Source organism: Mus caroli, chromosome 6 (genome assembly GCF_900094665.2).
Source record: "Mus caroli chromosome 6, CAROLI_EIJ_v1.1, whole genome shotgun sequence".
NCBI classification, from domain to species: Eukaryota; Metazoa; Chordata; class Mammalia; order Rodentia; family Muridae; genus Mus; species Mus caroli.
The window spans coordinates 137860704-137875902 of NC_034575.1; the positions used below are offsets into that span (position 1 = coordinate 137860704).

At 40.5% G+C, this 15199-nt stretch overlaps 1 protein-coding gene across 4 annotated transcripts in view; it reads right to left on the reverse strand.

Moving 5' to 3' along the window:
• The window catches only part of Plcz1 (phospholipase C zeta 1), a 53250-nt gene that overhangs the window by 16996 nt on the left and 21055 nt on the right, over positions 1 to 15199 (reverse strand). For all 4 annotated transcript variants that reach the window (XM_021165690.2, XM_021165689.2, XM_021165692.2 and 1 more), the window contains 4 exons: positions 10160 to 10304; positions 7569 to 7718; positions 4464 to 4703; positions 2094 to 2250 (listed from right to left, as the gene is read on the reverse strand). In XM_021165690.2, coding sequence (XP_021021349.1) covers positions 2094 to 2250; positions 4464 to 4703; positions 7569 to 7718; positions 10160 to 10304 — 692 coding nt within the window. The remainder of the gene's footprint in view (positions 1 to 2093; positions 2251 to 4463; positions 4704 to 7568; positions 7719 to 10159; positions 10305 to 15199) is intronic.

Sequence of the window (15199 nt, forward strand, 5' to 3'; positions counted from 1 at the left end):
AACTGAGATGGGAGCAAACACTGCCCCCTGCCCCCACAACCATGGAACTGAGATGGGAGCAAACACTGCCTCCTGCCCCCACAACCATGGAACTGCAGCCACCATGTTTTGCCAACCAGGAAGAACTATGTCTCCTCAGACTGTAAGCCACTGTGGCTTCCTTCCTGAGATTGCAGCTTATTGGATATTTGGTCATAACTGTGAGAACAGTGGCTAAACATGTTGCTTCTGAAGCTTAGCACCAGAAATCACACACAGTTTATTACAAATTCCCTTCATGTTCTTTCTAGAAACACGTGGAACTCAAATAAAAGAGAATAAATCTACACATGATCTCAGCATTCGATTAAGAATTACCAATAACTGGGTGGTATATGTCCCTCCATTCCTTTCTGTTTATATGCTAATTTTCAAATGGACTCGTATTATTTATTCCCGTTTACTGGATGCCATTTGTTTTACATTCAGCTGGGATAATGTACTAATCATTCCATTTTGGTGACATTCCAAGATTATATTTTGGGGGATGTTTATGATGATGAGTACAGTAATAGTAGATGTCTATGCAGTTAAATCTTTGTTGCTATCATTAATTATTTAGTATCAATGACTTCTGGTAAAGAAAACACAGTCTACCCTCTTCAAGACATAGTGGCGCTGTGCACAACGTCTGGGATCAGCTCTCCTAATCACTCTTTTAAATTGTGCATATTTAATATAGTAGAGGTAAGAGAGTGTTGACTACTCCCACTATGCACAGTGTTACTGTACTCATGAATTTAAAACGCTGCCTGACACTTTGGAGTGTCAGATGCCGACTTCGTAAAGCAGGTTATTCATTCTCTCTTGACTGTATTATACAGTAAGGAACACACACAACCCAAGGTGAAGAGATGGCTCAGCAGGTAAGAGTTCTCTTTGAACAAACATGCAGACCTAGTTTAGATCCCCAATACTCACATAAAAACCCAGTGTCTTAGTTAGGGTTTCACTGCTGTGAATAGATACCATGACCAAGGCAAGCCTTACAAAGGACATTTAATTGGGGCTGCTTTACAGGTTCAAAGGTTCATTCCATTATCATCAAGGTGGGAGTATGGCAGTATCTAGGCAGGCATGGTGCAGATGAAGCTGAGAGTTCTACATCTTCATCTGAAGGCTGCTAGTGGAAGACTCACTTCCAGGCAGCTAGGATGAGGTCTCAAGGCCATGCCCACAGGGACACACCTACTCCAACATTGCCACACCTCCTAATAGTGTCATTCTGTGGACCAAACATATATAAACCATCAGACCCAGCATGTCTACATGAACCTGAAGCCTCAGCACTGTTCCAGGGCAAGGAGGGGTGTGGATCAGTGAGGCTTGCTGCCTAGCTCCAGTCTCCAGGGAATACGGCAGAGAATGACAGAATAGGGCCTGATGTCTTCATGTGGATCCTACATTGTAACAAATCCACGCATCCACATGCACATATGCACACAAGTCTTCTCTCTCTCTCTCTCTCTCTCTCTCTCTCTCTCTCTCTCTCTCTCTCTCTCTCTCTCTCTCCTTCCTCTAAGGCCACAGTGAGATTGTAGTCTGTTTCTGCTTATACTTTCTTCCAGGAAAACCCAAGTGTTTTGTAGCAGGCTCAGCCTGCCACAAGGCCCTGTAACCCATCACTGTTGTATGACCTGTCCACCAAAGGTTGCCCACAGAAGGGTCCATAACTCACATTCTCAATCACAATGCCATGACATTCTTTAAGACAATTAAACAAGGATGGTGGCATACACCTTTAATCTCAGTGCTCTATAGTTCTGGTCTATATAATTATATCTTGTTTTTAAAAAAAATTAAAACACCTAATAGAGTTTTTTTGACATACAACTTAATACAATTTAAAAATATGTTGTTTTATGAATTTCATATTATAGATATTAAGAATTTTTACATAGATAATAAGAATATAAATGCAACTCTAAGTTATATTAAGTGAATTGAAATTTAATAAGGATATACATTCATAAATACTCCCAATACATATTAACCCCTTAGCAAATAATAGAACTGATTTAGATAGTCCATCCTTTGGAGTTGTAAGCACTTACCTCTCAATTTGGAAAGTTTTCGAGCTCGAGACTCTCCAATAGAACTGGTCTCATTAAATTGCTGATACAATCTTGAATATTGGAAGTTTTGGAACTTCTCAGCCTTAGTATAAATGACAAGATCAGATAAGGCCATGGCTATTTTCATCTTCCTCTTCTAAAAATAAAAAAACAACATAGTTGTTGTACTGGATAGTTTTGTGTCAACTTGACACAGCTGGAGTTATCACAGAGAAAGGAGCTTCAGTTGAGGAGATGTCTCCATGAGATCCAACTGTAAGGCATTTTCTCAATTAGTGATCAAGGGGGAAAGGCCCCTTGTGGATGGGACCATCTCTGGACTGGTAGTCTTGGGTTCTATAAGAGAGCAGGCTGAGCAAGCTAGGGGAAGCAAGCCAGTAAAGAACATCCCTCTATGGCCTTTGCATCAGCTCCTGCTCCCTGACCTGCTTGAGTTCCAGTCCTGACTTCCCTTGGTGATGAACAGCAGCATGGAAGTGTAAGCCGAATAAACCCTTTCCTCCCCAACATGCTTCTTGGTCATGATGTTTGTGCAGGAATAGAAACCCTGACTAAGACAGTTGTTTTACATTTCACATTTTTGAAATTTTCCTTTTATAATTAAAAAAAATGCTTTTAAACAGATCACTTCAGTTTCTTAAGGTTATCTCCCCAAAACTCTTTGGGTTAAGTCAGTGTGATTACTTTTATGGTCACAGTATTTATTGATCATAAGCATTACACTAGCCTTAAAATCTATTTAATATGTTAAGATTTGAGAATAGTAATTTTTAGTATTTTCTTGGCCTCCAAAGATCTTAGGTTATTCTCATAAATTCTACAAATTTAAGAATTGTAGCCATAAAAATATTTCCAGTTTGCTCTGACAGTTTGGGATAATCTTTATTGTGTAGTAGACAATTGTTCTTCTACTGTATTTTCCTAAGCCATGTCTCAGGTTTATGAAAAAAATCCCTTGCTCATGCTTATACTATACATGAATAGTTGACACCAGTACATCTGTGATAGGTTTCTTCATAACATCCTCACTCTTACACCTCATTACACTTTCCTTTGATACATCCATTTTTCCCACCACCCTCTCCCGTGGTCCCATTGGCTGACTCCAGTTCTTCCCCTCCTCCATTTTCATGTTATATGGATTCCCCTAGCTTCTCTTACCCCACCCATCTCAGTCCTTATAGTTTGTCATTCTTTCTAGTCATCCTCATCCTAATATGTTCATCAAGTGTGAGGATTGAGTGTAGAGGCAATAAAGGAAGCTGGAGGGGACCATGGAGTGGATGTGATCTAAACACGTTGTGTTCATGTATGAAATTACAAAAAGGTAAAGATTTTAAAGGATAAATAGTAGAAAGGTTTATAAAAGACCTACAACTAAAAATAATGATAATTCAGTTGATTTGAAAGATAAGACAGAATTTGAAGAAGTGGGAACTAAAAACCAACACATTGAATCCATCAAATGAAAAAATAAGCAAGGTTAACAAACTTCTATCCAAACTAATCAAAAGAGAGAATATCACAAAAAAACTAAGGTTAGAGATGAAGAGGATGTTTCAACGGATTCTGGTGAGGTACAAAGGATTATTAGGAAATACGTTGAAAACTTATATTCAAAAGAAAAATCTACAAAAGGGGACAATTTCCTAGATGTATATGGCTTTTGTGTGTTTAAATACAAATCATGCCAAAAGGCTTCCACAATCCCAGCTGACCACCTCAGCTTCAGCAGTTGATACAAAAAGGAAAATCATGGCAGATGCAAAACAAAATGTTTCTCACTTAGATAGCTTGCTTTGGCAATAATCTTCCCCAAATACAAAGAAACAAAGATGCACAAAGTTCTGTCTGCCTAGTTGGAAACACTACACCAAGCCATCCCTCAGTTAAGATTCTTTTCAGTGAACTATTCACTTGAGGAGAAAATAAGTTCCCACCTCTGTCAAATAAACCGGACTTAGCATGTAACATCACCGGTGCATTTTAACATAGTCATATGAATCCATTTAATACTCTGCAGAATTAACACTGCTTCTGTTGCCTCTGTCTCTATTACAAGGCAGAGAAATTGTATCATGTGCATGATTTCTACTGTGTAAAATGCCTACTATAGTCAAGAGCTCATAATAAATGTCTCCTGCAGTGAAAGTATCTTAGGAAAGGCTACCACAAAAAGAGGTAGATTTCTACTGTTTCTGTCCTCTGTTGACTTCTTTCCAAGTACAATTTTAAATTGGACTCAGGTTTTCATGAAGAAGCAGCTGACCCCTTATGTAAAGTTATTCCAACTCTTCTCCAAGAGCACTAGAAAACTTTGATCACTTTTCTCCAGAAACCTATTCTCACCCTTTTCTTGACGCCTGTTACTCCGCTCAATGTCGAGGGGTCTGCTTCCTTCTCCTCCTTGATCCGTGATAGGAAGTCATCCCATGTTTCTGGATCCATTCCTGAGTCTTCATCACCATCTTCATAGATTACTTCTTTCCATTCTAGCACTTGGCCACTTTTGTCGGTTCCTATCCTCTCATGGGTTTCAGATAAGGTTCCCACCTTCCTGTTTTTCACTAATATTTTGAATTTTAGTGCCTACAAAGAAACAGTCAGACATGAAACAGATGTATAAGTCATCACTGTGAACTTGAGAAATACCCCCAACATACAAACAATAAAGAGAAAGTGGGACTAAGTCTGGGAATTCACCTACAGCAGCAAGGTATAGCAGGACCTCATGTTTTGGAATATTATTCATGCTCATTAAAAGCAAGTGACCATGAGTCGTTCTAAAAGAAGCCTATTGTGATGGGGATTTCCTCTAAGTGATCTTCTTTCATATTTCACAAGTTGCCAAATTTGAGATAGGTTGGAAAGTGTATTGAAATGTTTGACACACTGCTGAATTTTAAAAGGTTACTACTTCCAGCAGTAGAAACGATACTCTCATCCAATATTAAAACAACCAGTGGGATCGGGTATATGAAGATGTCCACCACCAGCCTGTCTAACATCTAATATGGATTGCATTTAAAACTTATAAAGCCTCTTCGGTTGTAACCAACTTGGTATCTGCAGTCCATCAAATCACGGATGGGACAAACTTGACCACCATCAGGGGTGCTCATTCAATTCACATTCACACTGAATTCAACCCCTTCTGATACCTTTCACAACTATCTCCACCCATTTCAAAAATTCATTAATATATTTTGGTGCCTGGTGTGTATGCTACATACAACACTGAAATACGTGTCCTAAGGAGACAATAGTCTTCGTTCCTTCCATCAGCCCTACACCTTGATTCTTCCTTTTTGATGACCCTTAAATTACTCTGAAATATGCAGTTTACAAAAATGTATTCTGTGCCCACATGCCAAGGGCACCAGGAATGGTGCTTCCTAAAGGGACACATTTGGGGGGTGTACTCCACAATTAATAAGTCAAAGTCTTAAATGATTTTTCATGACTCAAGCATCCATTAACTGGATTCAGTCCTCCCTCATCGCATTGAATTTGCCCTTTCCAGTTCTCTAATGAACACCTGAATCCTGAATGAGGGTACAAAGCTAATTGCTTTCCTAGTTTTAACTTTGCTGTGAGTTTCTCCTGCTTTTTTGGTGGTGGGTAAGGGGATAAAACTTATTTCATTGTGAAAGGTTAAAATCTAGCATGACTCCCCACAGCATGGGTATCCTAATTGTATAGAAGTTTGTTGAGATCTATGGATTTGGGGTTAAAGTTTTAATAAAAGCTTTTTAAGTCTTAGATTGTAGGTCTGGAATAAGGCTAAGATGGCAATTTCCCAGGTAATTATCTCTGTCGCTGAAGACTGAACACAGCGTGAAAAGGGGAACTTTATCTTTAATTACTCATTGATTCCTCGGAGAGCATGTCCTTACTGTAGTGTGGAAGCCAAAACATCAGTGAAAGCTATAAAGAGGAAAGCAAAAGAAAAAAATTAAGGCAGAAAAAGAAAAGAAAAAAAAAAAAAGACGTGCTAATAGAAGACAATATTCATAGAGAATTGTTTCAAGTTTTCCAGAATTGGATCGCGGCTCCGAGCTGCATCTTTGATGATTTGTGTTCAGCATTTTGCAGCAAGTCTTATAGTTTTGCCACAACTGAACATACTTAGTCTTTCATGGGTAGAAGAGTCATGGTTTTCCCACTCATCAATTAATTTTTGTTGTCTGTCTGAGTTCTATCATGTGATCACAGTCATTAAAAAAAAATTCTCTCACTCACTCAAAATATATAAGGGAAAATATTCAAATACCACAAAAATAATGCTACATTACCAAAACTGTAGATACACCAAAATTCAGGTATTGACTATTAGAAAATATTACTTGAGGAAAAGAAAACTCATTTATTCGATGGCATTGGGGGTTCTGTATCGGCCAAGGAAAACTCGGGGAAGTGGTAAGATATTTGAATTTGAGAGAGCAGATCACACTGCATCTATGCCTAAAGTAGTATCGAACTATTTCGATATGAGCATTTTAAGGAAAGAAAAAAAAGAGATAACAGGTCCTATGTGTTGCTGGGGAAACAATACTTACTCTGAGATAGACCCATTTGGATAGATCAGTAGAAAGACTTGGGATGACCAAATGAGAAGGAGGAAGGGGACAGAGATAGGAAGGAGCCCTAGGGGCTAACTGAGAAGGGAAGAAACTCGCTACCAGTTTGTTGATATTTTGAGTATGGATTCTATTTATAACCTGAGCATCTCACCTCTTTCTTAACCTTTAGCTTATAAAATATATCAAATTCCTGAATTTTTATATTAAAATGCCTTCATAGTTTGGACCCATGGATGAAGTGATGAACTCCATAATCAAAAGGTGGATTTTTACATCTATCTCTGCATTTTTTTCCTTTTCCTGCTGCTGTTCTAAAATATCTTGACAAAAGCCACTTAAAGGAGAAAGGATTTATCTCAGCCTACAGGACCATGTTACATTCCATCACAGCAGGACGGTCATAGCAGCAGGGGCTCAGGAGCTGGTCACACAGCATCCACCATCAGGAACAGAGAGCAGTGACCTCATGCACACTGGCGCTCCACTTGTCTCGTGCATTAGACAGTCTAGGCTCCATTCACAGTTAAAATGAGCCTTCCCACATTAGTTAGCACAAGCAAGGCAATCTCTCCCGCAGGAATATCCAGAGTCCAACCCTCCCAGTGACTCTAGATTCTGTTGAGTTGCAATTAACAAAAGCCACCAGAGTTTATGAATGTTTCTTTCTTCACCAATTTAAAAAAAAAAAAAAAACATTTCTTGGGCACTGCATAGCAAAACCAGCTTCTCTAGGAAATAATCAAAACTAAGTTGTGTGCTGGTCTCTAACCTAGGTGCAAAGGTGATCGCCATCTGTTCTTTGTTTTTTTCTTACCCCCCCACCCCCCACCCCCCCACACACACACATTAAGCTTCCCAGGCGAAGCGTTACCTCTGGAGACGGCAGTGTATCTGGAAACTCCTCAAGCATGTCCGAAAGCAGGAAGTCTCCAAAGGTATTCTGCAGAATGCTAGCCATCACTTCCTGCTGACCAGGGGAGCAGTGATTTTCTAAGGACAGCACCACTGGGTAATCAGATGTCTAGAATAGGAAGCGTTGCTATGGTTACTCACCAGCACTTCTAAATTGCCCTAATGCAAATCGTCTAAACATTTATCTCAAAATTCATCTCCAACTTTTTTTCTTCAAAATAAGCATGCTTTAAACTGAAAATGACCTTAGCATTTGACAGAGTGAAGATTTATGGAAAGAGGACAATTCTTGATTGCCTTGAAAGTATGCGCAAAGCCTGAAACACCATCAGTGTGAAATTATTTCAGTAAGCTATATAAGGTCCATGGAAAGAAATGGTGTACGTTCTTAGCAAGTAATTGAAGAGCAGGCCTGGAGGCTTAGGCTTGTAGTACCAGCGACTCATGAGGCTGAGGGAAGACGATCCCATATTCAAGGCTAGTCTGTGCTAAAGAGTCTAAGGCCAGCCTTGGCAACTAAGTGAGACCTTGCCTTAAAACAAAAAGTAAACCTAGAGCTGGAGATATAGCTCATTGATAGCATATTTGCCTAGCATGCAGAAGACCCTGGGTTCAACATTCAGTGTTCAACTCTGCCCCCACACAATCTGTGAGGCTGTATACAACACCATAGAAATGGCTCTAATGTATTTTTATGAGAGGAAAACTTGCCTAGAAGACTTTGGGTGTTGGAAGTTCCCCAAAGATTCAGGAAGCATGCTTAGTTACAAAATAATGGTCTCATTACAACACTTTAATACATGTGTATCATTGTGCTTGGTTTATATTCATACACACACACACACACACACACACACACACACACACACCACTCAAGTATTATTTGCTGCTTACCATAAATGGAATTTCCTTTAAACTTTCACTTTCAGTTAGGTCATTTGTTTATTTAAAAATGTTTTTAATTTTTACTCAGATTTTCGTATCTATAAATTTACTGAATCCGTTTGCTAGCTCTCAGTTGTTTGTAGAATGTTTGGGAATTTTCATGAGCTTTATATGTGTTATCATGTCATCTGAATATAGAGAAACTTTCATTTCTTCCGTCATAAACTTTAATGTCCTTTATTGATCTCTTTTTACTTTTGGTACGTATTGAATGTGTGTACTAATACATGCATGCTTATGCATATTCTTACCATGGCACAGGTATGGAGGTCAGAGGACAGCTTGAAGAGTTGGCTTTCTCCTTCAGTGTGTGTATTCAGGCATCTAACTCAGTTTGTCAGGCTTGGTGGCCAGCACGTTTGTACGCTGAGCCTCTCACCAGCCCATCGCCTTACTGTTCTTGTCCAATCGTTCCTCCCTGTTGTTTGGAATCTTAGAAAATTTAGACTTTTACACCCTTGTGAGGACTTTGAATATTAAGAGTGTGCTTATTGCCTTGTGGTATCTAGTTATCCTAAGTGATGGGTACCACTCAACATATAGGAAAAGCATTTGGGGCAAAGGGAGCATTGAGTACTGAGAACTTTAGATGTACCTGAAAACCAAAACCAAAACCCCGAGTGAACAGGGACAGAGGTCACGGAAAACCAGTCACGTGAGGCCCTGTGAGTCAAGGGTAGAGTCTACCTTTGGTTCTGAAAGTCTTTGCAAGTGGGCATGATGTGGCCAGCTGCATCGTCATTCTGATGTACATGATGAATAAGAAACAAATACAAAGTTCTGACTTCTGGTTCATATTTTACAGATTAGGTGGTGTAGTCCCAGGGAACACGGAGTTTACTGAACCTCTACGTTTCCTTTTTGTGGACATTTAATGTAATTGCTGAGGAAATCCTAGTTCAAAAGCTCTTTGACTGTACAACAGTTACAGTTTGAAAGAAATCAGCTATGTTAAATTTTCAAAACAGACTGTCTGAAGCAATTAGCAAGCTTAGAAAAGTAGAGCCAAGTAATATGCAAAATTCCCTTTAAAAAAAAAATCTCACAAGAGATTACTAAAAATCAGCCCCAAATCAGATTAGACTTGTAAAGGGAACTGAGTTCTACTAAATGTAGTTCACAGCTGTAAGTAATGGATTAGTCAATTTAAATCCTAAAGTGTCCCTCAGAGCCCTATGTGTTATCACTATTGTAGCAAAAAATAATGTCAGCAATTGAGGTCTTGGATTGTTGCCACATTTTATTTTAGTTTTGTCTTAAAGGTAAAATATTTTTTAAAGGCTCATGGTTCCTAGATCAGTATATCAAGCTTTGGGTTAATAACACATAAGAGAAATAAATACATTTTTAGCATAATACAACACACACACACACACACACACACACACACACACACACACACACACACGATGAAACAAGAAGTCCCATGACCATTCACTACCTTTCACTTTGATAAACCTACCTTTGGCTACTAAATATTACATGGATTCTGATACCTATCATAGCTTAAAAGTTAAAATCTCACAGATTTAAAGTAAGGCCTTGCTGTATAGCATTTGGGAGTAGTAAAGTCTTTAAATGCCTGCATTGGAGACGCACACATACCACAAAGGCATACTTGTTTATTGCTTGGACCACAGTTTTGAAGAGAAGCTTGCTGGTGAATGTGTAACCGTGGTACACAATGGGTTCATTTTGGGATCCATCCCAGCAGTCAATTTCCAGACAGCGGCAGCCTTTCACAAGAGCACTAGCAAAAGGGAGGCAAAATAGTGTCATATCTAGACCATGAACCATGGGTAGAATAAGATCAAAATGTTCAGACTTTTAAAATAAATGGATGAGCCAGTCTGCAATAGAGAGAAGTTTTGGATCCTAGGAACTTGCAGCCTTATGAAATAGAAACACTCTCTTTGCGTCTGTCCTACAAATGGTCTCTGCTCCTCCCTAGTCATACAGGTTACTCTTCATTGCTCTTATCACAAAGCTAGTGTGTACTGGGATGGGAAGGGAGTGGCTGCCTCTAGTTATAGCTTCGAAGCCTTTGTCCCCAGTCCAGACAGTATTGCTAATGGCGATGGAGATCCCATTGACTTTGTTATAGTTGTAATGGGATAACAAACAGCCGTCTTTAAATTCAAAGATACTTTAGCAAAGTTGTACCTCATTCTTTTCATCACACAAAGTTTCGGGAGGTGAAAAACACTGTGAGAAGCAGAATGGGGGAAGAGAAATCATGGCCACCAGCAGAGAAAGATTGAGCTTGACAGCTCAGCAGCCATGCTTTCCCAGCTCACAGCACTTCATGCAAGGACAGTTTCAATCCTAGTGCAACTATATAGGCCAGGAAGTCTGCAGTTACACACACCAGGAAGCCTGAAGCTACACACACCTGGAAGCCTGCAGCTACACACACCTGGAAGCCTGCAGCTACACACACCTGGAAGCCTGCAGCAACACACACCAGGAAGCCTGCAGCTACACACACCAGGAAGCCTGCAGCTACACACACCAGGAAGCCTGCAGCTACACACACCAGGAAGCCTGCAGTTACACACACCAGGAAACCTGCAGCTATAAACACCAGAAGCCTGCAGCTACACACACCAGAAGCCTGCATACCTGCTCATCTACACTGCTTTGACGCACACAATCTCTTTGGAGTAAATGTTGAGTGAATGCACCAATTTCACAGCTTTCTCCAAACTGAGGAAAATATATTCCCACTTCTGCTCAAGTCTAAAACTGATTTGATTTTCCATCTATCAAATAAATCGGTTTCTTGATCTACACATAAATTGTATCTTGGGTTTTGAAGTCAGTTGTACCCACTGGGTCTAAATGGATTTTCAATGTTCTTACTCAAAGAGAGACTGACATTTTAATAAACATATACCTTTATTTAAACGGTGGCAACCAGAGAAGATTGCATTCCGTTTTCTCACTGACTTGATAACGGTGAATGTGCACAAATAAAGCTGTTGCTACAGTCTTTGGGGACATCTTTGGACAGTCATTTCATGTCGGTGGGAAATGGGTTTGACTTTTATCAGAGTTTACTACATTTTCTCGATTTAATTATAAACATTGTTTTACCCGGATCAGGATACAGTTCAGGGGCAGGGTGCTTTGCTAAGATAAACAGAGCCTTAGCTTAATCCTTGGGATTACAAACAGGAAGTCTAGTGAGTTAGTCAATTGTGCCTAATAGAAATAAGGTGCTTTCTATTTCACATGTATACCCAGTTGCTTTGAACTAAATGCACTTTCCTTCTTTTGTTTTCCTGTGTCCATGTCATGACTGGGATCTACCATGCCAACACAAAGGCCAGTGCCACTGACACAGGGCACAGATATGGTCCACTGCCATTGGCTAGACTCCCACACCACTGTTCCATGCGCCCTGAGTGCCAGGAGACTGAGAAGCTACACGCTCACACAAACTGTCTGATATAGAATCAACTATTCAGCAATGGTTTGTGTTTGTGTGAGAAAAGAGCAGGTGCTCTGGTGCCTAAGAAGAAAAGGAAAGCAGACTCAACTAAATTACATCCTTGAAAGAGACAGCGCTGTATAGAGCCAGGCTGAGTTGAAGCAGCAGAGTGCTAGAAGACACTCATTTGAGAATGAGATGAAGCAGTTCTCTCGTCTAAGCATGAAACCTCTCTCTCTGCAGAGAAAGGGCTGACGGCCAGAAGTATGTTATGTCATCTGTTTTCTCTAGGTGACTAATTCTTGGGTGGTGTATTGAGTCTCACAAGAAAGGGTTTTGGTGGCCACAAGTGGACATGGCAATATGATTTGAGTTGGCACCATGGAGGCACATAGAGGAATGTTCATAAACATTCTACCATGCACAGCATGGACCCCTACCACCAAAAGGCATTTGCTTCAAACATGAGAATGTGAGAAAGGCTGGCCCCACGTTGTTATAGCATGGAGACGGGACCATGGTTCCAGCATAACAAGCCTGTATCAATCAGCAGTCTTCCCAAACAGCATACCAGGTGATCATATGAGGAGATATACATTCCAGGACAAACACTTCTCCAGGTACCATCCTAGTCCCTCTCTGAGGAGCTGAGTTGAGGATTACTTGAGAATACAGTGAAAGACTTAGAGACTGTGAAAACAAGTCAGTATGCTGCACTCAAGTAAATAATACTATGTGTTTCTTGGGGCTTCGAAAAAAAGAGAACGGGTGGATTTTCTGTGTCTTGGAGGCATCACCAATACAAACTAAAATATTTGTTGGGGGTTATGGGGGCTGTAATTTTACAGCGCATACCTCATTACCCAGATGTGTAGTGATGGACCATAATGTAAAACTGCAGAACTGTGGTCCATTTTTTCTTGTGTTAAAGGAACGTCTCTGGAGGGCTGAGAGAAGGGAATTGCTTAACCACCATTATTTCCTGCAGAGTCAGCTAAGGTGCTAATTCTAGGATCCTTAAACTGGGGTAAGTTTGTAGAATTATAAATGAACACATTTCTTGGCTTTGAAGCTTTTTTTTTTTTACAAGTTCTTGGATTTTTAAGTTAGAAAAGAAAGACAGAGCCTTTGCTTGTACTGTCTTCTAACGCCCAGGAAAGGATGCTTGCTTTGCCCTCCGTTTAGGGCTTATCAAGCCAGGCTGGGCTGTGCTTCTCAGCAATACAGAATCTCTGTTCTCTAGAGTCCTGCTGCACGGTGAACTCAGACTCTGCAGCAGCATGAAGAACCGTATCTGAAACTTGGTCTGTACAGAAACCTTTAACAAAGATTTTAGACAACAATAACGGTTACTGCTGCTCCTTTAAGCTGTCTCGATTTGAATCAACCTTCGCAAAAACTGCACAGCCAGAACCTTGATCCCTGCCAAAAAGGTTTAAGTGGGTTGTGGCTATCTGGGGACAGGCATGTGATCTGCCGCCCCCTCCCATTTGACTCTGGTTCTTCTTTTGAAAAAAAGAAGGGAGATAATTTCTCATTCACTAAGGGACCATTTTATTTCCCAGCAGCCATGTTATCTTCACTCTAAATCTTTTTTTAAAAGATTTATTTATTTCATCTATATGAGTACACTGTAGCTCTCCCCAGACACACCAGAAGAGGGCATTGGATCACATTAGAGATGGTTGTGAGCCACCATGTGGTTGCTGGGAATTGAACTCAGGACCTCTGGAAGAGCAGTCAGTGCTCCCAATCGCTGAGCCATCTCTCCAGCTCTTCACTATAAATCTTATAGCAAGTCCCACTCTCCCTTAGTTTTGACTGCTAGAAGTCTTTTGAGTGGATTGCTACATGCATTCTAGCATGTGAACAAGACTTTGTGGCACAAAATTCATACTTTATTTCACCATTAATCATTTAAAATCCACCTTAGATACTACCTAGAAAACAAGGTATAAATTATTGTGGTTTTTATTTAGGTGAAGTTAGTATTTATTGTGTGAATACTATTTTTTATTTAAAATTTAATTTTTAATGGAAAATAAAAGGTCTGGATTGTGGCTGAGGATGTAGCTTAGTTAGTGGTGCGTTTGCTCACCTTGCACACAGGAGACCATGCATTCTATCACCTGTACAATATAAGCCACAAATGACAGGAAACACTTAGAATCTCAGCACTTAAGGAATAGCAGCAGGAGGATCAGAAGTTCAAGGTCAGCCTCGGCTATGTCATAAGTTCAAGGTCAGCCTCAGCTATGTCATTAGTTCAAGGTCAGCCTCAGCTATGTCATAAGTTCAAGGTCAGCCTGGGATACATGAGACCCTGTCTTAAAAAAAGAAAAAAAAAGCCCAAAAACCTTCACATTGGGAGACTTCTGGGTAGATTAAAGTGTTTAATGTTAACTAACATGTTACTGGTTTTTCCTATTTTAAAGGTACAGTAGACTCAAGCACCGGGGTGCCTTGCCAGCTGAGTCTCCGGACACCCGCAAGGACCCACACAGGATTCCCCACGGGATCCTAAGACCTCTGGTGAGTGGAACACAGCTTCTGCTCCAATCCAATCTCACGGAACCTGAGACTGCATTAACTAGGGAAGCAGACAACCCAGCCTGAGCTGGGGTACAAGTCCCTTCTGGTCCACTTGAGCACAGGGATGCCTTGCCAGTGGAGTCTCCGGACACCCACAAACACCCACACAGGATTCCCCACAGGATCCTAAGACTCCTGGTGGGTGGAACACAACTTCTGCCAGGAGGCAGGTTCGAACACCAGATATCAGGGCACCTTCCCTGCAAGAAGAGAGCTTGCCTGCACAGAATACTCTGACCACTGAAACTAAGGAGAGAGCTAGCCTCCCAGGTCTGCTGANAGAGGCTAACAGAGTCACCTGAGGAACAAGCTCTAACCAGAGACAACTATAACAGCTAGCTTCAGAGATTACCAGATGGCGAAAGCCAAACGTAAGAATCCTACTAACAGAAATCAAGACCACTCACTATCATCAGAACACAGCACTCCCACCCCACCTAGTCCTGGGTACCCCAACACAACTGATAATCTAGACCCAGATTTAAAAGCATTTCTCATGATGATGGTAGAGGACATCAAGAAGGACTTTAATAACTCACTTAAAGAAATACAGGAGAGCACTGCTAAAGAGTTACAGGTCCTTAAAGAAAAACAGGAAAACACAACCAAACAGGTAGAAG